This window comes from Manacus candei, unplaced genomic scaffold (genome assembly GCF_025592945.1).
Source record: "Manacus candei isolate 608988 ecotype Guabito, Panama unplaced genomic scaffold, ASM2559294v1 h1tg000005l, whole genome shotgun sequence".
NCBI lineage: Eukaryota > Metazoa > Chordata > Aves > Passeriformes > Pipridae > Manacus > Manacus candei.
Window position 1 is genome coordinate 8643376 of NW_026138053.1, and position 25936 is coordinate 8669311.

A 25936-nucleotide genomic window follows, 5' to 3' on the forward strand; every position below is an offset into this window, starting at 1 on the left:
TTCCACACATACCGTAAGACTTATTCTTCCTGTTTCTCACCAACTGATTTTGCAAACCCGCCAACTCCTACCTGTGCAGAGCTTCAGGTGGGGAGGCTGCAAGTTCTAAACCAATAGGAATTGCAGTGGAAGATTTTATGTCTGTTAAATATGTTCCCCCTACACAGAGGAGCCTGTTCTTGAATGCCTTAAGTCTTAATAGAATACAGATTTAGGGAAAAAAAGTGAACTGATCCAGCCTTGGAAAAGTACTTAGAAGAGAAATTCTCAGTAATGTCCCCATGCAGTCTGTACAACTCATTATGGAAAACAGAACCAAGCTGAGTGTCTTTGGCTCCGGGATCCTCTCCCTGCAGAACTGCCGGAGCCAGTGGCCACCAGAGACCACTGAAAGGGCTCTTCTGTGTCCTGAGCCTTTGGCAAGGGAGGTGTGATATAGCACAGGGGATCCTTTAATGCTGACACTGGCCAGAGATACCTATTGGAGGCTTTCTGTGCTTGCTGGCACTCAGCTGCAGAGTCAAATGCTTATTCTTGTAGGATAACATGAACATTTGAACCAAAAATGGTTTCTTCCATCATTCACTTGTCTGTGTTTCTTCTTATGTGAAATGTGGATTAATTTAAAAGATTGAAAATAGAAGTTTGGACTGATAAATAGTTTGCTTTCAGAATAAGCTGTGAAAAAATCTGGCAGTTAAAATAAGTCTCGTGTGTCACCACCGTATTCATTCCAGTTACAAAAAACACACAATGTAAATTAAATTATTGCCTTTTCATTGACCTCTGTGTACTCTGAAAAATCCTACTTTTGGAGCTGTAAAAGCTTAAATGTCAAACTATCTTCTAGTTAAACTAGCACATGTTTAGGGGTTCAGTCTGGACACTGAAAGGTTGTTTTGTATCTCAGTGGAGCTTAGTCATTGGATAGGAAGCAAATCAGAAAAAAAAAGTGGATGCTGAGAGGTTGGGTGGGCAGGATGTCTCTGCAGGATTCACACCTTCCCCTTCCCAGGGCCTTAAATCCTTTATAGCTTCCATAACCAAGTTAGTCTCAAGCAGGGCTAGCAAGGTATGTTCCAACAGAAGTACCACGGTTCCTTTTCCTTACAGATATAGCCTTTATTCTGTGTTTTTGCTTTCTCAGCTCTACAAAACGTCTCAAGTCTGTGGAGGATGAGATGGACAGTCCTGGTGAGGAGCCGTTCTATACTAGCCAAGGGCGGTCTCCAGGCAGCGGCAGCCAGTCAAGCGGATGGCATGAAGTGGAGCCAGGTAAGCCACGGCTCTCCAGAGCCCAAGATCTTCATCTTCACTTGCTCTGTTTTGTTATCAGAATTCTGTGTAGACAGGTGATCAGTTCTAGACATCTTGTAACTTCTGGGAAACAGTCAGTCTAATGAAAATATGGTAGTGGTTTTATTGCTCCTGCAGCTGTGAATGTTTCTGTAGTGTGTCACTTCTGTGTTTTGGCCAAATATCTGAAGTATTTAAGTAATGCAGCAAAAGATAGGCGGTCTTTTTTCTGTCAAAATGTCCAGATTCCGTTGTGAGGTAGCTTTTTCTAGCAAAAAGCAGTACCTGTCTGGGCTGTGCCCCATCAATTATGCTGCTTAAATAAATATCCCAAAACTTATATAAGGTAGAAGGACTTTTCAAGCGTTATACAACACTTGAGCTCACTTAGTAATGACTTTTAAGAGACTTACAGAAGGAGTTGTTTTATTAATCTGTAATGCTGTGAAGTGTGATTGGAGGCTTCATATCAAAATAGATATCACTGGGTGCTACACTTCAGAAGGTTGAGGAAGCAGTTCTTCGGTCTCTCTTCTCAGTTAATTTTTGTGTGTGATCTTTCTTGTTGATCATTTTTTTGGGTTGTTATGTTACATACTTAACTGTCCATTGATCACTTATCCTGAGATCATCTGGGTGCTTAATACTATTGGAAATATTTTTCTGGGTCAGTGCTACATGCATAGGTGAAGTTAATGCCTCAGTGTTGCTTACAGCTAAATAATCAAATATTTATTGCCAATAAAAATATCAGAAGTCCTATTTGTTAGAGGAAGGCAAGCAGTGCCTTCATCTCCAGCCTCCCAGGGTTTGAGAAGGTCCTCTATAAATGCAAAAGATCTTTCGCAATAGGTATTTTTTTGTCTTTCTTGTTTGTTTGGATTTAAAATAGTTTGGGTTTGGTTTGTTTGGAAACAACACATGCTTGTTCAGGGCACTGTGTATAATGAACTATACAGCACAGAAAAGTAAATTCGACCTGAACAGCATTAAAATCAGTTCTGTGGGCACTTGGCCAGCCACCTATATCCTTCATCATGTAGGAAACATACCCACAGCTTTCTCTGGAGACCCTGTCAAACAGCTGTCCTTTACAGCATGCCCAGAAAGTCACCAAATTTGGGCTATTCCAGACTGGGAGGGGACTGATTCCTGTGCCTGGGAGCCCTTGGAGGATCCCCTGCCAGCTGCCCTCTCTGCTCTAATGAGGAGGAGCCAGCTTGTGGGCCCTTATTGACTGCAGATGTGGCACTTTGGCAGGAGGAGAGGGTGGACCTGCAGGCAGACAAGTGCCAGGCTCCCCGTGACTGCCTTGCCACTGCCGTCCCCAGGGCTCTGGTGTTTGCAGTGAGGTGTCCTGCTCTGTAGGCACCAGAGGCTGTTTCCTCCATCAGCTCCAGGCTCCAGATGATGTAAGGCAGAGCTTCACCTTGTACTAAACCGGTCTGCTCATGGAGCGGCAAAAACACACACCAAAGCTCAGTGCACAGTGAAAGGGAGAGATCACAACCTCCTGTGCAGGCACAGATGGCTAAAAGCTGAGTGGGTCACTGCTTCTACATCATTGTCAGACAGGGGAACAGCTCCCTCCAAAGTTTGGGGTACTCTTTGTTAATGACAAATGTTCTCCATTTGTGCAACAGCCAGAGGTTGGCTATTAATTTTGCTGTCACCTCTGGTGGTTTTCCCCACGTGTGGTCATTACCTCTGGCTCATCCAAGTCCTGGCTAGATGGTGGCACTGAGCTGCTGAGCTAAGCAAGAGAAGTGCCTAAAACCTTACACCTCCGAAGCACCTCCACCACCTTGGCTCCATTGGGTGTCCATTGTGAAGAAGTGCAGCTACCCCTGTCAAACTTCCTGAGGTGCTCAGAAAGGCAAGAACAAGTCAGAGGAGAGAAGGTTCTTCCTTCCTGATGACCTTCCTCACTTATTATAGAAAAATCCCAGATTCTGCTTAGTCTTGCCTGTAAAATGGCAGACAATCACCTTGCAGCATCAGGGACTCTAGCCAGGTACCAACTCGATATAGCTCAGATTCACCAAGCCATCTATCACTGTCACAGCTATGAAGAAAAAGAGCTTTATCCTGCCCATGTGGGATGCACTTCCAAGCCACCCTTGTGCTATATCCACACAGCCCCCCCCCCCAGTGCTTCTGCCATGGCTTTCCAGCAGCCTGTCCTCTGAATTCATTGCCTCAGCTTCTCTGTAAAACAGGGTCACTGCAAGAGCACGGCTGACAGAGAGATTACCTGAAGAGCCACAGCTCATCGGTGGTGAAGGACAAAACAGTACTGAAGTGTCCTTCCATGCCAGGGCAGCGGTGGTGTGTCAGGGGCATGAGGTCTCCCCCAAGGGACACATCCTGCTGTGGTCTGTGCACAGACATCACACCTGGGTCTGATACTAATGTGTAACCCTTTGTGTTTCACACGGGTATTTCATCTCCAGAAGTGTAAAATGTTTTATGAGTCTTCAGTGGGGCATCTGCCTAGAAAATAAATTGGTCCTCTAAAAGCTGTACAAGTGATGTTAACATTCCCTATTACCCAGTGGCTTGCCGCGACATTCCTCTCTGAGAGGGAGCTTTGGAGTCTGGACCTGTTTAAGATCTATCCTTTCTGATGTCTTTATTTACAGAAAAAGTCCTTGCCATTTATTTAATCTACAATCAAAATGGAGGCACAGTTTTAACGTGGAATAATCTCTGAACTTCAGTGTTTTGGGTTTTTTCTCAGTGAAATTCACAGTAGAAGTTTGAAGACAAGCCCATCTTTTTGTTTGACTTGGCATTTCTTCCATGCAATTCATTTTGTGCTGCATGGGATAACACAGGTATCAGCAGTGCAGAATGAAGCGGGTTCAGAAGACAGGCTGAAGTTTTAACCTGTGCTGGCAGAGTAGTGTAAGCCAGGTTTCCAAACTCCATAATTAAACCCTGTTCTTTGGGTTACTGGCCAAACAACAGGAGGAGGAAATCAGATCAAGAAAAGGAAGCTTAGACTTGTCTGTGGGATGGCTGCTCTGGCTGGGAAGGAAAGTTCAGAGAGGAGCCAGCAGCCAACCTCCCAGCCCAGTAGGATCCACACCAAAGATAATAATATATCCTTTGGCTTTATTGCCTCTGAGTAGATTGCTTCCTCACAGGAGATTTAGATTTATGCAGAGATAGCTTCTTGGCCTATATGCCTTGACAGGTTTATGGGAGCGAGAGGATGAATATTCTGTCTCTGTGTGTTGCATTTGCTTAATTTTGAGGTGTGCACATGAGAAAGAGGGGAGATTCAGACATAGGAGCAGGTGTGAAGCATCCGCATGCTCATGGCACAGAGACTGCGAGAGGGTGGTAGTAAAGGATGTTGCCTGGGACAGTGCAGGAAAATTAGGGGGAAATAGGAGAAATGCACTTGAAAGATGGCAAAACATAGAAGAGAAAGGAAAAATGAGAAAACAGTTACAGACCATACAGAAGGGAAAAAGAACAAATGCCAGGAAAACAAAGATTTGACTTCCTAGAAAGGAAATATGAAATGGAATATGTAAACTCCTCTTAGAGCACTCCAGGCAGAGGGTTATTTACCGCCAGCCGTGACTAGTCGCTCTACATCTGTCTCCATTTTTTTCTCTTGAACAAATTCCCTTTTTGGATACTTTCTCCCTGCTTTGCTTCCCTGTGATTGCCCCTGTAAGTGGTCTTTGGAGGGCAGGCTGTATACTCAGAACATATGTGCAAACTGGCAGGAGAACAGAAGAGGACAAAACCACTCTGTGTGCTATTTAGATTAGGCAGTGGATGCTTCCCCTGTGCCTACTCTTGGGTCCCTGCTGTGTGCAGGATACAGGCTGCACCTATTGTCCATCCACAGCCCTTCCTCTGAGCTTTCACATGCTCTGCTTGGAGCACCCGGACATCTGTCTCATGTGGAAACTTTGCTGGGTGTAGATCCCACATGCCTCACCCACCTGGTTGTAGATCCTGTGTGCTTCACCCACTAGCAACACTACCTTTCCATTTGTGGCATTTCAGTCTTATAGCAATGAGCAAAGACTCAGCCTTGTGTTTTAACATCCAGATACTTCTTGCAACCAAGGATGCAGCACTCTCCTTATACGTCAGATGTGACAGCCAAAGCAAAACTCAACATTAATTCCATGTTGCTTGTACTGTACTCGAGTCTCACATCCATTTACCTGCATTCGAAAGCTCCTGGGGAGCTCTCCAGCCTAAAAAGGCTGGAGTCTGCCAGAAAAGATGAATTTCCTTTCACAATAGGAAGGCTTAGGAAGTAAAACAAAGCAGACATGTAGTAAATTACTTCTGCTTTTCAAATACCTTTTGTAGTATCCTCCTTACCATTACTTTATCTCAGCACTTTCAGTACATAACTCTTATTAACTGAGAAGAAGGGCAAGAGAGGATAAAGATGATGTTAAGCAAGAAAATAAGGCAACATCACACTGGCTTTGAACTCCTGCACAAAGCTGGCCTCTGTTCAGTTCTGTGGCAGCTCTGCTTGGAATGGAGGTAAGCCATAATTACAGGTATACAATTTTTAATTCCATAATAAGAGAAGATTGAGTTAATGTATATCTGTATTCCACTTATGCACTTTTTTAATGCATTCTCTTGATCCAGTCCAGAAGTAATGTTCACATTGTGCTCCGTCAGTCATTTTGTGAAGCATATGGATGGTGTTTGCCAATTCTGCTCCCATTGTGTTTCTACAGCATGGCATGGAAAAAAGTTTAAGATGCAAATTCAGAGCATCCTGTTGGTTTCTTTACTTAGATCTTCTACTTGTTTCTTTACTTAGATCTTCTAATTGTATTCTTAAATCTTCTACTTGTGTTTCCACAAGGTAGTTTAGTCCCTAGAGGACAGTAATCTCAGGAAAGGTACATGTTTGTATTCCTTGCACCTCCTGAGATACCTGAAGGGACAATAAGCTCTGCTTTGGTTGTGGTCTTGACCAGCTTGGTTTGCAAAATGGTTGAAGCTCTGTAGTCCTTCTTCCACTGAAAGACTGATGGGGCTGTTCATGTCCTGGTCATCCACCTCCCCTTGCCTCAACTCCATCCTGGTTGTTCTCCTCCTATCATGCTCTGCTGGGCTTTTGTGTGTCTTCACCTTGAAAACCCCAGGAACCAAATGAGACTTTCAGTGCAAAAACATTAAAGAATCAGTAATACCACTTACAATGAATGTCTGAAAGAGAAAATCACAGTTCCAGAGGCTTATGACATTGATAATTTTATATGAACCTGCAGTAAGCTTGAGAGCTTCCCGTTAGACTGCTGGACACGTCTTCAGTAGTAACGATGCTATTAAAGTCAGCATCATGATTGCTCGTTAAACCACTTGGGCTACTGCTGCTTGTTCTCATGCCAGCATCTATGGGTCTGTCTGAAAACAGGTTCTGAGGAATTTCTATGCAACCAAGGAGCTGAGATCTTATTTTGGAGTATTTCTCTTGCAGTGGCCCATAACTTAATGGTGCCGTGCCTCTCCCCACTGCTGGTTGTGGAACAACCACATGCAGGCAACCAGTCCAAACTCTTGTTTCAATAATGCTTTTCTTAAATCTGGCAGGGGCTTTCTTCTCAGCACGCAAGAAAACTTCTTCATATTTACTAAGAAACTTTTTATTTATGCCGTATGCATTAGAAAGACTCATTCAGGCATAGCTCAGATGACCACAAGAGTTTGTTTTCAAAGTCTGTTTGGAATTATATCTTGGAAATTCGAGAGAAAGTGGTATAAGGGAGATCCTAGATTGTGTTCTTTATGCATTTTTTATGCCCTAAACACAGTTGTTGCCTGGCACTGCCTAGAAGATAAAATATGTGTAGTGTGTCCCAGCATCACTGATGCAGAGTGTGTCTGATCTGTCCTCAGGCAAAAGGTCTATGGGCTCATCAAAGGACTTGATGCCGTGCACTAACTCAGAGCCCAGAGAAGTTTCCAATGATTGTGCTACATTACTGCCAATGATTCAAGGGACTGACTGCAGAAAATATGATGAAAAACATGAGAACCATGTATTATACAAAATAAGGAATAGAAAAATAATCCCTTTTTACTGGGAAAACATTCAGCTTCAGACCTGCAGTATTCAGTATCAAATAATTGTCTGGCACTACTTTGCAGTGACTTGCTATAGTGGGCAGTTTTCACTGGATTGTTACTAGACACGGGAATTTCATGATCTCTATTAATTTCCTTGAACTAAACTATTTGAATACTCATAGACCTATTGAAGAAAGACAAAACCTAGGAAACGTCACTTTTCCTTAGACCCAAGGAGGTCTACACTCAGGATCCCTGCCAATGATACTTAGTATTTCCCAGATGTGACATTGTCTTGCCCTCCAATTGTCAGTGTGTAAACTAAGGCAGCCCACTCCCAGAGCCATTCCAATCGTACCTGCCTTGTGCAGCAGCTTCATTACACACCTCAGCACATCTACCAGCAGGCACCAGGGCTATTTTTTTTCCTCCATTGAACTTAATGTCTTAAGACAGTGGGAACGTTTCACACAGAATGGATTGGGTTGAAATGGACCACAGTGGGGTCATCTGGTCCAACCTCCCTGCTCAAGCAGGGTCATCCCAGAGCACATGGTAAAGGATTGTGTCCAGTCTTGAATATCTCCAGTGAGGGAGATTCTTCAACCTCTCTAGGCAATCTGTTCCAGTGCTCAGTCACTGCACAATACAGAAGTTCTTCCTCATGTTCAGGAGGAACTTCATGCTTCCGTTACTGGTACATGGAGTTAAACATGGGCTCGTGTGCATGCAACTGCCTAAAAATCTGGCTTCAAGCGAATAGGTAGATGCTTGAAGTGAAACGTGTGATGGGAACATACTTCAAGGAACTCCAGCAGCTGTAGAATACAGAGCTTTTCTGAAATGTCTTTTTTCATAAAGTCCATGTGTTCCCGTATCCCTGCTCTCTGGATTACAGTATCCCATCAAAACACAAGCTGCCCAGTGGTTTTCAAGAACATAAGATTTTCCTTTTCTTCTAAGAGCAATAACACTTATCAACTTTTACTGAAATACCATATCAGCTCCTTGTCACTGGCAGTCTACAGTTCCTGCCGCTAAAAGTTTAATGCATTTACAGGAGCACTTAGGCATCAAGACTTTGATATCACAATCTGTTAGTCACAGGTGCTACATGATAGGTTTGTGTTAGCACATTATAGATCTTTTATCAGATACTGCACAAAATGTGTGTGTTTCTCTGCCAGGCAATCAGAATCAGGCTGCTGCATAGCTGATGAGTTACTCACCAATATAAGTTGTTGTTTATTTTAAACAGAACTTTTCCAGAACTGCACCTTAATGGATAACTTAAACTCTAATTGGTCAAGGCCAGCGAAGACCAAGAGCTTAATGGAGCCAGGAAAAATGCAGCAGGTCCTTAGTGGTGCCTTAAGCATTGTCAGTCTTTTGCCATGGCATTCGTCAAGACAAATGATTAACACTGCTCATTTGCCATAACAGACAGAATCACTTTGACAGCAAATTACCACTGGATCAATAGCTCAGCTTTTCTTTGGCAATTCATGTAGTAGCATGAGACCTGTGACAACATGCCATGCTGCTGGCATTGCTGCTTCAAAGTCATGGAAGGAAGTTAGAGGTGGGGTAAGAACTATTGATTGAAAAAGTTCAGATTGAAAAATTCTAGATGTTTTCACATCCCTCCAAGGCTTTTTTTTTTTTTCCAGACGCTGGACAACACAACAAGCTTGGCCCTGAAATTCAGTCTAAACTGTACTTTCCATTTTTAATAAAATTAGTAATCCCATGCAAGTGTTAGAGCACATGCCTCAGCTTTGCTGTAATCCCCTGAGGAAAACATCCCTTCAGTATGGTCCCGGAGAAGTCGGTCGGTCAGTCAGTGTTGTGGCTTTGCTTCTCACATCCAGTTCCAGATGTCAGGAAATGCATCATTTAAAAATGACTATGGAGCTGTAGGAGTTCTGAGTTAAAAATGCAGAAAGAATTTTACTTCAGTTATCAAATTAAAGTTGTTTTTGTCTGGCCTGGTCCTAGTATCACCCATACACAGTTTTCTCTGACTGAGTTAAAAGCAGATCTCCTGTGTCACAACTTAAGATCACCTGAGCTATTTCTGTCTTCACACACAATTAGCATCACCTGCATCATTTTTCAGATTGATAGGAAACATTTAATACATGGAAAACTATTTTCTGACAAAGGCTGGAACAATGCTTCCTGATGACAACAGGATTCCTGGAATGAGAGTGCTGTATTGCTCATCCATGGACTTAAAAGTTCCTCAGACATTTTGCTGGCAGAGCTGTGTTCTACTACCCATTCTGCTGGAAGTAGAATCATAGAATCCCAGAGTGGTTTGGATTCTAAGGGATCTTAATCATCCAGTTCCAACCTCCTGTTATGGGCAGGGATATATTCCACTAGACCAGGTTGCTCCCAGTCTTGTCTAACCTGGCCTTGAACACTTCCAGGGATGGGGGAGTCCTCAGCCTCTGTCTACAGCAGTCTCCAACATGGATACACAAAGCAAAGACAGTGTTGTGGTTTGGGCTTCACTTTTGACACCAAGTGAAAACTATAGCTTTCCTTGGTATTGGGACAAAAACAGACTCTTTCTGCATCTTTCCAGAGTGAGCTCTGAAGGACAGAAGCTCCTCTGGTTGACTGTGGCTGTGCATTTCTTGCTGATTTACTGTCTGTCAAACATGAATCTTTGTGAGCTCCAGACAGGTCTCCTCTGACCCAGATATCCTTGAAGATCATCTGATAGTGGAGCTTGGGGCTGCTTAGTTGCAAAATGGCATTAAACACACTGAAAGTATTGTACCTGTCTTCCAAAAGTTGAACTGGTTTTCTTGTTTGCTTCTGGGACCAATTCAGGATGTTGACTTGGATCTATAAACTCTTCTATAGATTAGATCTTGGTTAGGAAATGGACTACATTCCTTTCATGTGCTGTCTTAGCAGTTGAGATCAGCAGACTTGCTTTTTCTAATGTGTTTGGGAAGCAGAAGCAATATTTTATCTCCTGTGGTATGCTGCTGGTATAGAAATGTTCAGGCTTATTAATTCTTCAGGACACAGGAAAGTCTTCATCACCTGTGTAGGCAGTCATGGGAAAGGACCCACTGCAAAGACTCCATTGAACTCTTCTTTTTTTTTTTTTTTTTTTTTTTTTGAGGCAGCTGGAAAATATTAGTAATCTTCAGAGCCAATATACAGTACATATTGAGAGCCAGTAAATGATGCATATTATTGCAAATTCCTGTGCACTTCTGCATTTTATAAAACAGATAACTAAAATACTCACCTAGCCAGATCAGTTCCCCAAGGATGCACATTTCCAAGCAGAGGACAAACCAAAAACACAGAGCAGAACACAAATTAGCCAAATAGAATGGCTAAGTGGTTGAAACAAATGGTTTTAAGATCACTGAGTAAGGACCATGACCTCCTTTTGCATCAAGTCAAGGCAACTGTGAAACTTTGTGAAAGAAGCTCACCACAAAACAGATGCTGGACTATCTTAGGTAAATAAATTACCAAAAAATAATAATAAACCCCCCCTACACTTTTTACAAAGCACAGCTGTGTAAATACTGCATGAGACAGGGGAGAAGGGGAGAGATGTAACATACACACTTTTTTATGCAGAAGTTCTGCTCTGGGCACTGTTTATTAACATTCCCAGTACAACCATCACTCCACTGCATAGCAGACAGTGCAGCTACTGTACTCCCTGCACATGTTTGATCTCAGCTTTAGAGGAGAAAACAGGCTTTATTTTAAAGGAAACATTTTCACCCAAAGTTAAAATGTGCAATGAAAGGTGTTAGGGGACAGGGAGGATCATAGAACAGTTGGAAGAGACCTTTAAGCTCATGTCATTCCAACCCCCTGCCATGGGCAGGGACACCTTGCAGTAGACCAGGTTACTCAGAGCCCTGTCCAACCTGGCTTGAACACTTCCAGAACATGGTACAAGAAGAAGACCCAATTACATCTCTTTTTTCCATTCCCTTTCCCACACTGTCAGCCACACTGACTTTAGATGTGCCCCTGGTTCTGCACAAGGTGAGGAGCAATCCCCCTTAATGTATTAATTTCATTGTACTGGATACCTACTGTAATTTTCCTGCTTCTCAACTGCCAGGTACAGCACATTCCAGCCTACAACAACTGTGGATCTGCCCACAGAGAGGAACAAATGGCTCTTCTCAGCTACACTGAAGGCTCACCTATTCCAGTTCACTGTCTCTGAGTTGTGGGCACTTCAGGAAGAATACAACAGCAGGACAGGCATGCAGTGATGCTTTTCAGAGTACAGCCTCATGGATTTTGCCAGCAAACAGCTTAGTTTCATGAGCCAGAGGCTCTGTTCACATCTTTGTGTTTGACAGCCATCAGTGAACTTTTATTTCAGAGATGTGCTTTTAACCCATTCTTTATTTTGGCCTCTACAACATCCCACAGCAGGGAGTTCCATTTTACATGGTGCTGAGTAAGGAAGAACCACTTCTTTTGTCTGTTGCCTGAAGTAGTGAATAAATCATTCCCCCGTTACTTTCTTTACTTTCTTTCAAGGTAAGTGCTGCCCCAACACTTTGACCACAGGAGTCACTGAGCACAGGGAAGCACAAAATCCATCTAGCAGCCTGTTAGCTCAGGTAACAACTTGGTTGAGTGGCTGCAGAGCCATTTTACACCTCCAGGAATGTCTGTGTGCTGTGACAGCAGCTGTGTTGTGCACCCAGAGTTAGCAGTCTGTGACTTTGACCCCTAACCCCAGAGCTCATGGAGTGAATGCAGTGATCCCCCCCAGAGCCTAAAGAAGGGGTGATATTTTAATTCTTTCATTTTCCATCTCCAAAGACACTTAAACCTCAGCAGTATTTTCATCTAGCATGTATACTGGCCACAGTTCTGTTCTGATTCCACTGGTATCTTGCTCAGGGAAGAGCAGGTGATCCTTAACATACTCCACCTCTGCTTGCTCCCACCACTCTGGCACAGCCCTACTGAGATCATCCTTTCTGGTTTTCTCACTGTTATTTTTAATGTAATATACACCAAAAAGCATAACATAAGAAATCCTGTTGCTAAAATTAGCTGGAAAATTATAGGCTGTTTTACTGTTTTGTGCATAGTCTTCTTTTGCCTCAACGGGATTTGCATGCAGGTCTTTGAACCCCCAAAAGCCAGCCAAGTGAAGTGGTGCCTGCAGTCCTCAGCTCCAAGAGCAGAAATCTGGAAAAGAATAGGAGTATTTTATATTGACAAGGGCTGGAGGCAATGTCTTAGGTTCCACCTATAGGAGGGGAAATACTACTATTTAAAAAAAAAAATAAGGATTTGTAATCAATGAGATTGGGAAAATATAAATGCATGGATTATCTTTCTTTGTATTTAGTATTTTATTACAGCAGTCCATGTTTGTCTCCAGGAGTATTATCCTTGAAGTAGCACGCTAATGCACTACCTTGCTCTGAACAGGAGAAAGCACTTTGGATGTAGTCCAGATTTAACCCTGTCTTAGGGCTTTTCTTTACTCTTAACTGAAATAACAGCACACAGAATTAAAGCATCATCCTGACTCTTCCTCGGAACGTGGTCAACCCTAGATGTGAGGTGCAGCTTTCAATCAAAGGGTGATGGTCATTCCCACTTGGTTCGTGACTCCTCTGCCTCGCTCTGCCTTTTCAGTCCTTACAACCCACCCTTCTTTTCCATTCCTTGAGTGAAAACTGCTCAGCCACACATAACTTAAATGTGCTCTGCAAGGAGCTGCTCCTGGCTGTCAAAGGGAAGGTTCGACATATGACATCAAGTTGATTCCTGAAAAGACTCCTGTCATCCAGGCAGAATTGCAAACTCTAGCCATTTGGAGACTTTAAAAATTAAAAGATTCCCTAAACAGCTGTACTTCTTATGCAAATCCCTGACCAAATGGGACCTCGTAAGTATTAAAGAATTGTTTGTCCTCTGTTAAAAAATGGTCATCTAAAAAACCCAATAATCTGGGGGGGAGACAGATTTTAAGAGGGCAAAACAGTCTTACAAACAGCATTTCTCCCATGTCGTGTGAACTGCTGTACTATTGTGGTTTTACAATGCTATTTCTCTACTTTCGCTGGATTTTTCTCTTTAATGTTATGTGGAAAACCCTGAACAAAAACTGGCACTTAATTCCAAGTAAACAGTGGCAGTGACTGAATAGAAACCTGATGTCAGATATACAACCACCCTGGGAAAGTCAAAATCTGCTGCTTTCTCATCTCTTCCAGTTGTTGCTTTCTTAAGTGTATTATTCATAAAATTAGCGATTCAAAAATGCATCAAAACATTATTTTTTATATTCATAGCGTCACTTTGAAAAAAAATGGTTAAAAATCGATTTGCTGGCCTCTTGGGGAAATGCTGTAATGTTTTTGGCTGTCTCCTACTTTCTGCTGCCAGCTAAAAGTACCATCTGGCTTGTTTAGGGCCCTTTTCCATATCAGGTGCTTCCAAAATTCTCCCCAACCAGAGGATTGTTTCGTTGGGTTGCTTTGCCTGCTGAGGCATGTGTCCTGGGCTGGGAATCCTACTGCTTCTGTTCCCTGCCATCTTGCTGACGGTGGTGTGTGTATGTTTGGGCACGGATCTTGCTGCCTCTCTCCCGAGGACATTTGCATCATTGTCAGCTGCACATATTAAATTGATATGCAGGGCTCAGAAACACGTATCCCATCTTTTGTCCCTTTGTTTGTGCAATTGTTGTGGTTTTAATTCTTCTTTGACACCTGGAATATCACAAAGCTGCTGATAATCTGTTGGCTACTAAGGGAAATGACATTGATAGAAGGATAATGTGTGTCAGAGTTATATCTCGATAATTGCAGACACACCCTGAACCCTCGCAGCTCAGGGAATGAATATCCTAAATCCATTATTAATTTGGAGAGTAACATGTGGCAGTTGGCTGCGGTGTCATCCTCTCGCTGCAAGAGTCACTTGCAAGGGATTTTAAGGCAGTTTTGGTTAATTCTGCGTTGCTGTGTCGAGTTATACCTAATACGAGTCAATTTTGGTACATTCTTGCTGCCATTTTGTGGCAGCATTAGGAGCTGTAACAAAATGGGGTTGATGTCTTAACTCCTCATGGAAGGAAGGCAGCTGCCCATGTGCCTTCTCCTGCACAGGAATATGATCCCAAGGAGCTGAGAACTGATGCTCTATACATGGTACCAGTTGACAGTGACACCTCCTCCTCTGGATTCTTTGTTTTTCAAATTTACTTGTTTACTTAGAAATAGAAATCCACCCCCCAAAAGGTTTATGAGTAGATCTGAAGCATTGTAGTTGCTGAGCATAGACTTGATGTGATGGTATGGAAAGAGAGAGCGTGTTTTGGAATAGCTACTGCCATAAACTGTCTTGTCCTATTTCAAAAATGATCTGTGCCATACACTGCTGACTTTTCCTGTCCATCCATTAAAAAGTGAATTATGAAGAGTGCTGACACAAACAGATAGGAGTTTAACCTTGTTAGTAAATATCAGGTAGCTGATATATACTGCTAGAATGTTACATCACAGCCTTGCTCTTCAATATAAGTTTATGAAATTATCTTGTTACTATATAAACTGCCTTGGCTGGGTACACTCTTCCAGAGAGTTATTGTTTGCTGGATGTTGGCACAGTAGCACTCCGAAGAGTCAGTTCACGATGTGGTGAATTTTAAAGACTTGGGAGATGGCCATATCTATTTTTCAGCAAAGGAATGAAAGCTTTTTTTTCTTTTTTTTTTTTTTCCCCAAGGTATTAAAAGTTTCAAAAGATGTGCTGAAATGAAAAGGAAATAATAACTAAAGTCTGGATGGGAAGCAGTGCCTCAGAGTACTGACTTTGTTTGTTTGCTTGTTTCCCCCCAAATCTTAATATTTTAAGTACAAGTTAATATTTTAAATCAAATAAACCTGTTCTGTGAACTAGTAAGATACTTGAACTATATCACACATTATTCATTTATTTTTGTGTGAGTGCAATAAAAATTTTACAAGCTGTAATCTTGTTCTTTTAATAGAGAGAAAACTATGCAGAATATGTTGCTTAAAGTATTAGATAAGCTGCAGTATGTTAATCAAATATTTTCATGATATGAGGGCAGTTGAGAAAACAGTACAATTTTTGCTAATGGCACTGGTAAGTAAACGGATCTATCATTACATTGTCATGAAAAGTGACATTGAGCAGAAACACCCTGCCAATCCCTAGAAGATAAGTATTTAATGTAATTAGACAGACACTGTCTCCTTTGTTGAACGTAGCATTAATCACCCAGAGAAGTCCAACTTTATATGAAATGGCTTTTTCTGATATGTCTTTGTGTTAGAAAGCTTCTTACATGGTTTTACCACAATGATATATTTGAAGAAATGACTGCTGTAGCTTTATGGGTTTCCTTATGACATATCTTGCTGTTCTGTGTTTCATAATATTTAAATTTTTTTATTTAGCAATGTTGCATTATATAGCTGTGACTTGTTCCTAAGTCTAGAAACCTATGTGCAATTGGAGCTGAACCTCTTTGAAGCAGTTTAATGCATTCAACTTATGAAATATAAAAGCAGCACAAATAGCTTCCGTTATGTTCTTCAGTCCTTCCTATGTGGTGTTAGCATAGGTTCATTGTTATGGCATAAGCAAAATGTTTCTTGCCTCAAATGCTAGTCCGTAATATCACACACACAAAAAAAAAAAAAATAAAAAAACCTTCTTTTTATGAAAATCTCATTGTTAAATGGATGAAAAATGTTGCCCCCTTCCAGAATTCATTGGCACTACATTTTTTTTCCTTTTTTTTTTTTCTCTCTTCTGTTGCTTGTAATTTGTACTGTGAAACGCTGTCTGGTTATGAACTGGTATCAATTTGAGTCAGTGCACAGCTGTGTCTTCCCACCTTCTCAGTGGTGCCGAGGGCTTTGAAGGAAAAGAATAGGGTTTAGTCGGAGATGACAGGGGACTTCACCGGGTAACAGGTGGAGGTCAAGTCAGTTTATTTGTTGGGCTGAACAGAGTGCAGAGATGAAAAATCTTTGCCATAATAAGGTTTAGGAAGAAAATGCTGACTAGTCTAAGCTTTGATTCCAGCTGACAGATCCTTTTCTAGTGTTCATTACTTGATTTCACAGTCCAGGCAATTTTAAGAGGCTTAAAATTATGTTTCTGCTCTCCTCTATAAAACTTTTTGATCACTTTCTAATTTTTTGCTTTAAGTAAAGTTATAGGGACTCCCTGATATATCACTCCTGCCTGTAGACTCTTACAAAGTCAATATGCCATAAAAATGTAAGGATAAGCTTTTTTTTTTAGAACCCTACTTTTACTGATTCTTTTAATAAATGGAGTAAAAAATTCACGTGTAGGCACCAATTTGATTAGAAAATTAAAACTTTCTAAAAACTCCTCTGAAAAGTGGATGTTAAAACAAGCAGGATGCTTGAGAAGCCAGTGTTCCTGTCTGGGAATATGGGATTTTTGTGTTGCTGGTGGCAGCATTAATGAAGCCGCGCCAGCCCAGTGTGCTGAGTTTCAATCCCCGAGTGCCGGTGAGCCGTGCTCTGTCCTGAAAGGGAGTCACAGCAAGACCCCGGAGAATCAGAGCAGAACGTCCTGACGTTGTGTGGCAGTGCTGGGACTGGGATGACCTGTCGGCATCGTTGCATGTCACTGCAGCATCACAAAGGGATTTCAGAGGGCTGAGCTGCGAGGGTGCGGGTCTCTCCTAGTTTAGTCTCCTGCCCTTCCCTGTGCCAGCTGCTGGGAGGGCAACAGAGGCATTTCTCCTTTCCCACCCTTTTTTTCCACCACCACCTGCTTCCTACCTGCTGGAGTGGGCAGAATAGGATTATCTTTAGCCATTTGCTAAAATCTTCCCCCTCAGACTTTCTATTACTTCTGCATTCATTCTTTGCAGGAAGAGGAAACTCACTGGTCAAACCCTTGGACACCAGAATAGTTGCATGCAGTTTCCCAGGGAGCCAGATAGCTCTAAAGCTTCCCAGTGAGTGACAGTTTCTCTCTTCTATTCTTCTGAAACATGTGTTTTACACATATACTGAAAAATGTTAATATCAATTTACAGCCAGATTCTTGCTTTTTTTTTATAAAAAAAAAAAATCAAATCTCCCAAAGTATTTACACTTAGAGCACCTCAGCACACATGTCACTTTTTTACGTAGGAAAAAGTGTTGGATGCTCTTATACACATAACATCATTGGACTGGAAAGCTGTTAGCTCATTCCGAGTTAGTGGCAAGAACGCTGGACTTGCCAGCACCAAACTGTGAAACCTTTTCTGTGTGACTAGTAGAAATCTCATGGGGGTAGAAATCCAAAAATGGGGAGGAGGGGGGAATGTAAATCTGTGCATTTGGATTCGAGCAGCTTCAATACCGTGATATCAACTTTGTCCTAGAAGTCCTTGAATCACAAAATCATTGGGAGAGTGTTTTGGAGAATTATCACTGTATGCTTTCCCTGGTCTTTTACTCTTTTCTAGGCATCCATTAGTTCCCACTGTCAGTGAGAGGATTCTGGACTAGGTGGATCTCTGTAATCTGATTTGGCATGGCTATTTTTCTGTGTTCCTAAGCTCATGAGATCAAGTTATGTAGGATTATTTCATAATGCCAGAGCAGGAGTTTCTGAGGTTCGACAAAGCTATATAGCAAAGTGTCTGATAAAAGAAAAATCCTGTCCCATACTGTAGCTTTCTTGGTCCAGTGAAGCAGCATCCTCATGCATACAAATCTTGTAAAGTTGCTTCTGATAGCTCCCTCTGTCCCTTCATTTTTGCAAGCTAAAGTGCCATTTTCCTTTTTACAGCTTAATTGAACCTAAATGCACCCATTTTCTGCAATGTGGTATTTGGTAATTTTACTATTTGCTTGTAAGTTTTCCCTTAAGCAAACTGAAAGCTTCCCCTTTATCACTTCACTGGGCCAAGATTTCACACAGTATCCTGCTTGCTACAAAATATGATAGTGTTCTCTCTCACCTTGTTTCTTTTTTCTTCTTTTACTTTCTTTTATAAAATCAGGATATCTAAGAAACCCCGAACACCGCGGAGCACTACATGGTGGGTGTGCTTATTCAAACAATGCCAATGCTCTTGTTCTCGGTACACAGACATGTTGTGTTGGTTGGGGGGATGTACCAGGTGTCCCTCTCGTGTGGATTCTCCAGTGTCTAGTAAGGACAGAGCTCTTGCCGAGCACTTTGCCAGAGTGACAGCGCTGGAGGGAGCACTTACATGTCACCTCTGCCCTTCCTGTGCCTGTTTTCATGGAACTTGCAGGGAGATTTTCCCTGGGAGCCCTCTGCCTCTCTGTCAGGTGTGTTTTCACTTGTTCCATGGGTGAGAGAGGTGTTGGGCAGCTCACATGAGCAGCATGGCCATCCACGGCTCTTCTGGAAATGATGCCAAAGCCAAACTGCTGTGCTCTGTCTTCTATCCCAGAATCCTAAAGCCACTGGGAATGCAGAAAAGTGAGCCTGATTTCTTCACCTGTCTGAGAACTCACCTGTTGGAAAGCAGTTTCAGTCTCTGCTGCCTGGGAACTGGTGGTGGCAGGTCTGCAGTGCCATTCCAGTGGGGACTCACCGGTGTGCAACTGGAAATGGGCACTTCCCAGTAAAGAGCGCAACAGTTGTGTGTCACCTACAAATTATTTTTGGTGTTATGGAGAAATAATATGACTTTTCAGTCCTGTGACTCTCAAACTCAGATGGTAAAAACACCAAGAACTACCATATAGCAAAACATAACAGTTCCATGAGTACACTCCTGAGCTGTCAAATTATAAATCTGTTGGTACAATGCATGTGAATTCAGTTTGCAACATTTTCTTTCTTTGGAATAACCTATAAACTCTTCACCTCAAATTGTGCAGAAATCAGGTGACTTTACAGTCCGTGGTAAATTATCTGAGCTACTTTTAATCCTGACCACAGCTTTTTATTAATTAAAGCACATGTTCAATGGCAGTGTACACTGATTAAATCTTCAAAACCAATATTAGCACCAAACTTAGTCTTGTCATCATAAAAGTCATTTGAAAACATTACCATGCAGTAACTGAGGTCACAAGTCGAAAAAATCTGCATATTTACCCATCTCCATCTCATGCCTGGGGCGTTTTGCAGCCATCATTGTTATATATAGCCTGAGTAGCCAATGATCGTTTGATGACATGCAAATAATGAGCAAACGATTTTTGAGGAAATTAAATAAATAAATAAACCCCAAAAATTCTACTCCGTCCTCTTCAGTTACTAAAATTCCCTTTAGTATCACTTGCAATTTAGCATCCATATGCATCCCAGGAAGATATAGTTGAAACATAAATCTATTCTGGGTCCTTTACTTGCAAAAATATCATACCTCAGCTATAATCATATGCAAAGACTTTTTAGAGGGCTTTGTAAATGCCATCCAAATTTATGATGGCATTTTTTGCCTTGCAGCTATAGATGTTCCATCCCCAAAGCACCCACATAAAGGTATATTCTCCTATGGATGGCTGCAGTTTGTCCCTGCTGCTATATCTAATCTGCCAAGTATGCTGAAAAACTCTCAAGTAGCATTTGAAATGAAACAAATGTAGTCATGAATTTTAGACGAGATGTCTAAAGACGTCATTAGCCTTTTTTTTTTATTCTTCTTGCAATATATATTTATACAATGCAAAATGATGCCAAAGCTAACCTTAAATCAAAGGGAAAATTGAACTGTTATCCTGCTGTTTATTACACTTCTCATTAAAGTTTTTAAATGTAAAACTCATTGAATTATATTTTTAAGAAATTGGTAGGATGTTTAGTACTAGTTTATTAGTTATTGAAAGAACTGCTTGGGTGACAGAGCAGGAATGAAGCCTAACTTAAGTGATCTAAAACATATCCAGATGATGCTGTAAACACAGATACAAACAGATAAGGTAATACACTCTATGGGAACGTTGTACCAAACAATTTAAGACAGACTTTAATGAGGTGGAATTTTAAAATAATGGGCAATATTGTAGTGCTCGACCTTAAAATTCTGTAGGCAAAGTTTTCCATCAGTATAAATTGATATTTCTCCTTTGTAAGTGGATTAGTGCTCACTTACGAAGGAGAAATTTCAACCTCCTTTTTCCCTAAGTGACATCAGAATTTTGATTCTAACTTGAATTATCATTTTTGGCTAAAAATTGCTGAGGAGTCCAAAAGCATTTAAAACCTCAAACCATTGAATCCATTTAATGCGCCTTTGGCACCTCTCTCTCTCTCAGTCCTTTTTGAACATTCTGGTCCTCATTTTAATCAATCTCTTTTTATTAAGTTCTTTGGCTCATTTACTTGTACGTGCATTTGCTTTATTTTATTTGGAACATTTCTTTTGTAGTGTCTTGAAAAAGAGTTGTGACATTTCTTTTGGATGGCTTCTTAAGTATCTGGCAGTCACCTATGATACGATGTTGATGGGTACGGATAGATTAGCTCTGTTTTCCTGATGATCTGTCAGATGTCGAGTTCTGAGGAAACTGGTTGTGTGTGTTGGTGATGCATATGCAGTAGTTTGATAAGTGGATAGAGGGGGAGCTTTCATTTTTCTTCTGTAAAATCACTGTTTATTAAGCTGGATTTAGCCTTGTGAAGCGAGGTGCTCGCTGGCAGGTAGTTAATCAGTGATCATGGCAACTCCGAATGCAACCAGGGGAGCCAGTATCCATTCAGAACGTAGAAACTAAAGAGCACTTCATTAGGATGAGTGAATTTCCATCTGTGTTGTATTTTGTGTATACTGGAGCAATTAATACAGTAAACTGATGGATGGCAGTTAGTGTGATTGTATCTCGGCTGATGACAAAGTTTGCGCAGCACTAAGCAGAACAGACTTACTATAACTGGCAGGACTGTAGCCATCAACATTTCAAGAAGCTTGAAATTAAGGATTCCCCAGGAAAAAAAAAATATAGCAGCTGATCAGCATTTTTGTTGATACTGATTTCAGTGAAATTGCTGGAATAATTTGCACAGAAGGATGAAAATTCCTTGAAAAATTCTTCCCATGTATCAGGTTTTTATTTCAACAGCCAACTTGTTTTTCTGCATCATCTATTTGTTCTGCATGTTGTTGAGTTCATGGTCCACCTGATGATATCTGAGCTTCCGTGATTCCTTTTCCTAGTGTGCCTTGAGAAGGAAGATCCAGACCCTATTTCATTCATAGCTTTTGTTACAAAATCTCCTTCAAGAGTGTAGTGGGAATATTGGGGTAATTATCCAAAATTTGTCTTTGGAGGTAAATATATGAGCTGGTCTACCAATGTGGCTAACAAGAGATGGAGTTTTTGTTTAAGATGTGTGCAGGCAGAATAATGGTAGTTGTTAATGGAGTGAAATTGGCTATATATGTATATATAGAGATAGAGATAGATATATATATACAGGTATAAATACAGCTATAGATTTGGATAGAAAAGGTATTGTTCTCCTCTTGCTGTGACTCCATTCACTCCATCAAAGTTAATTCTAATTTCAGTCCCTCTGTTAGTAAGGCACATAGGTACATGGAAAAGAGGTTCACAGATATTTATTTGTTCTGGGAAGGATTTGTGCATTCAATTCTCACGCATCATTTTCTGGTCCATTTAAATATATATCAGCCTCATACATGAACATTTGAAGATCTTTAGCTGTACTCAAGGAAGACTCTTATGTGGTGCGTTTCTAGTACTGGCAAACGTAAGGAGGTAGAGGAATTAAACCCACCACAATGCTCCAGTGCCCCTTAGAAGATGAGGAACATGAAGTATTCCTGTGCACTCACTGATTAAACTTGGGCTGGAGGTTTGCGAAGTGCAGAGTTTTCCAAAGTCTTACTACGGGACTTCAACATCTGTGCAATGGCTCCAGTAACCAGAGTCTCCCAAGGACAAGGATCCCATTTACGCTTGCATTATGCATTGAGCAGAAGGGTGTGATGCATGATGTGGAATGAACAAAATAACTTGTGTGTTTAGGGAAATGCCAAATTAATGAAAATTCAGAAAGCTCTAATGTTGAAAAGGCACACAAATTCCTTGATAGAAATATAACGCTGCTAACAGTTTCAAGATTATTGTTGTCTGAATTTTCTGCTTATTGTGTACTGCAATTAAAATTCTTTTCAACTGAAAAACCAATGTCAAATTAATATTTCCTTTTGGAAAAAAAATACGAAAGTACACATCTTGTTCCATTTAGCACCATCATGGTCTTTGATCTGGTTCCCTCTGTCCAGTGAATAAAGCAGATTCAAGTTAATGGGAGCAGGCCAAGACCATATATGTTTGGCATACATATAGAATCACATGAACACAAGTACAGTAAGTTAAAGTAACACACCCACTCAGGCTTCCATCTGCGCTTTCTTCCAAAAATCCCTTTATTTTCTTTTTTTATTTAGTAATTAACTTTCCCATTTTTTCTGTAGTTAAAAGCTGCTATAAGATGAAAATAGACTAAGTCTGATTTTCTTCTCCCGCACTCTAAATAACATTCAGAGGAGACTCAGACCTGGATTCTGAAATCTGTGTTCCCTAAAAGTGCCAGGTGTGACTGTGATTTGGACAACAGTACTATCCACAGAATAGTAAGGAACACACTTAAACCCCACCTGGGTTACCCAGCCGTTGTGTTCTGGCTGTTCTTGTTTATTCCTTGTTCAGAGCAGATGGATAGAAAGAGGCAGGGAACGGGGAGGATCCTTGGCTCCATTCCCTATTCACCGGCCAGCGCAGCTGAGATGGGCTGGGGGATGTTGTAATTTGTTGCTACCCTGCACCAGAGAGCAGAGAGAGGAGAACAGGGACTCAGAGGTGTCCTTAGAGTTGGCACTACCCCTTCCTTGGGGTCCTGTGAAGTGCTGAAATCTGATGTTCAGAGCAGTGGTCCCCAATATCCATTGGCTCTCGGGAACAATGCTGAGGAAAGCCGTGCAAGGCAGCAGCATCCTCCTGGGATGCATCCCCAGCTCTGCCCAGGGTACCTTCAGCTTTAACTTTTTAATTTCCTGCATCCCTGAGCAACACAGGAGGGGACGCTGCAGGCTGGGGACCACTAAATGTGTTAAAACTCATTAGATATGAAACAGAAGACCTTTAAAACTAGCCAAGAGTCTCAAACATGGGTGCCAAAAATTAAACACCTAATTCCATATTTAGTTCTTTACCTTAGTTCCTGCCTCGTAGCTGTTAATATACACCATGCCATCTCACAGGTGGCCTAATTTTCATAGGCACCAGGCACCTACAACTAACTCAAGTGCTGAGACTGCTCACCTAAGTGAGACTTGTAGTATTTGAAGCTTTTCTGGGTGATTAAACCAGAGTTCCCTCTCTCTCAGCTCCTGAAAGGAGCTTCGATAGAATGACCAGCATTGTAACATATGGCTTAGCAAGGGGAGAAAAAAAAGAAGAAAATGAGTATTAGAAATGGATGGACTAAAGAATACGCAGGATATATCAGGCACATTAACCAAACATATGGTGCTAAATGAGATATTTTTTTTTAAATTGCAAAAAAATTGACATTCCTGGCAGTCTCAAGGATAATGTGACATGGCTGTGATAAATTTAGAAGAATGGGACATATTTTGGCTTGTTCTTGGAAACCTTTTTCTTGCATGCCGACTGTATTTCTTCTTTTATTAACCCATTCAAAGAATGTTTGAATTTTGCTGCTAGAGCACCATGCTAGCGCAACATAAAATGTGAATGATGCTAATTGCTTTGCACTGCCTAACTTTCTGTCATCCTCTCCCCTCTTAAAGGACAAAACATGCTTTGGAAATGAGCTGGCAAGCTCATCTTCTTCTTTCTCTTGGTCAATATTAAGTGATGTAATTAAGCTCCTGTTTGCATATTCTTCTGAACTAGGAAGCAGCCATTTTTTTCTTGAGATCTGATGGATGTGATCACTCAAAATAAAATGTGTCATTACAAACCCCAAACAAAACAAAAATATGGTATAGTTGGACTGTTCCAAACCAATACATCTCAAAATACCCCGAAATAAATAAATAAATAAACCAAACTTGTGATAATAATGGCAATCAGAATGATAACAAACAAATAGAACAAAAGTAGTAACAATTATCAGTGCTTCAATTTGTCTTTCTACACAATTTTACAGCATAATGTTACATTAAAATCTGTATTTTCACATGAAAACAGCTGCCTCAACCTTATGAAACCCATCCCTATATGCACATGACACTGCTCAGCACTGTCACACTCAAGGTCATTCATCAGCTTCATTGCAGCTCCTGAAGTTCCAGTGTTTGGACACAATCACATGAACTTGCTACAGCTTTAAACCATGTTCCACTGCCTCTCTGCCCCTTTTCCTACCATGATTTAGGTGAGTCATGCAGGTTTTTTAACACAGGGGCAAAAGAAAAGCTATTTTACTTTTTTAGAAGCTTTATTATCTTTCCCATAATCCTGAAGAGGGTTTGCAGCCAGAGGATATGGGGAAAGCAGGGAGTTCATGAGCCAGCTGAACCATACAGTGCACAGACTTGGAGATCTTACTCCTTCCACTCCTTCTATGCTTGCCCAGGGCACAAGTAACTCATGTCCTACCTGGACCCTTGCTGCCCAACCTTGCAGTTGGAGCACTCACATGCTGGCATATTTTACTGTGACCTTCCCTGTATATATATTCTTGGACCGTCCATGCTATTTTGCACTTGGGACTGGGTTTGACACTCGTTTGGTGTTTCCATCCCTAGTTCTTCCATCATAAGGAAATCTGGGTCAACAGCACCGTTAATTCCTTTGAGTGTCCTTGTCCTGAATATGGACATTCAATAACTGTTACATCCAAACATGCTATTGGAGCAGAAATTCATCAGGCTGCATTGGAATATTTCATCAAGACACCTTAGTTCAGTCTCCTTTTCTCTCTTCCCCCTCGACTGAACCAATCTTTTCTTTTGTCCCTACTCCAAAGTCCTTAAGACAAATATGAAGAAAAAAACCAAACCCAGCCCGATATTTTTTTTGCACAATAGTCAGTTCTAAACTTTTATTTTTAAAAGGTTAAGTCTGTAACCTTTCCTGCTGTGAGGAAAAAGCCACCACGACAGCAAACCCTGTAGCAAACAGTTTTGAGGGAAAAAGCTTCAAGTACAACACTGGAACTCGAACCATTCCCTTACTTTATTTAACTTTCAGAAATATAAACTGCAAAGCCTCACTGAAACCATTAAGACCCAGCAGTGCAGCATATAAAGTACAAGAAGGCTCCTGCTTATTGCAATCAACATCCCAGGGACTATAAAACTAGTGTTATTAAATATAAAGTTAATAATATTGCCCAGAGATAATATTGTCCAGGCCTCTCTCTTTACTTTTTAACAATTAAGTTCTATAAAATACAAAGTTGGAAATAAAGTCGAATGACTTTGCTAGTGGAAGTTCAACTTCCACGTTATCTGATATTTTGCTTTTGCACCTGAAATCTCAACCATTCCGCACCTTTGTTATATACCTACAGATGTGCAAAATGCCTGATGATCTGTATATACTGG

General features: G+C 41.2%; 1 protein-coding gene across 13 annotated transcripts in view; it reads left to right on the forward strand.

Annotated features, from left to right (window-relative positions):
• NFIA (nuclear factor I A) overlaps positions 1-25936 on the forward strand; it is a 251913-nt gene that overhangs the window by 171107 nt on the left and 54870 nt on the right. For 6 of the 13 annotated variants that reach the window (XM_051796575.1, XM_051796558.1, XM_051796566.1 and 3 more), the window contains 3 exons: positions 1148-1275; positions 17288-17374; positions 18413-18451. In XM_051796575.1, the coding sequence (XP_051652535.1) occupies positions 1148-1275; positions 17288-17374; positions 18413-18451 (254 nt within the window). The remainder of the gene's footprint in view (positions 1-1147; positions 1276-17287; positions 17375-18412; positions 18452-25936) is intronic. The other 7 variants (XM_051796620.1, XM_051796658.1, XM_051796648.1 and 4 more) reach the window with 2 other exon arrangements.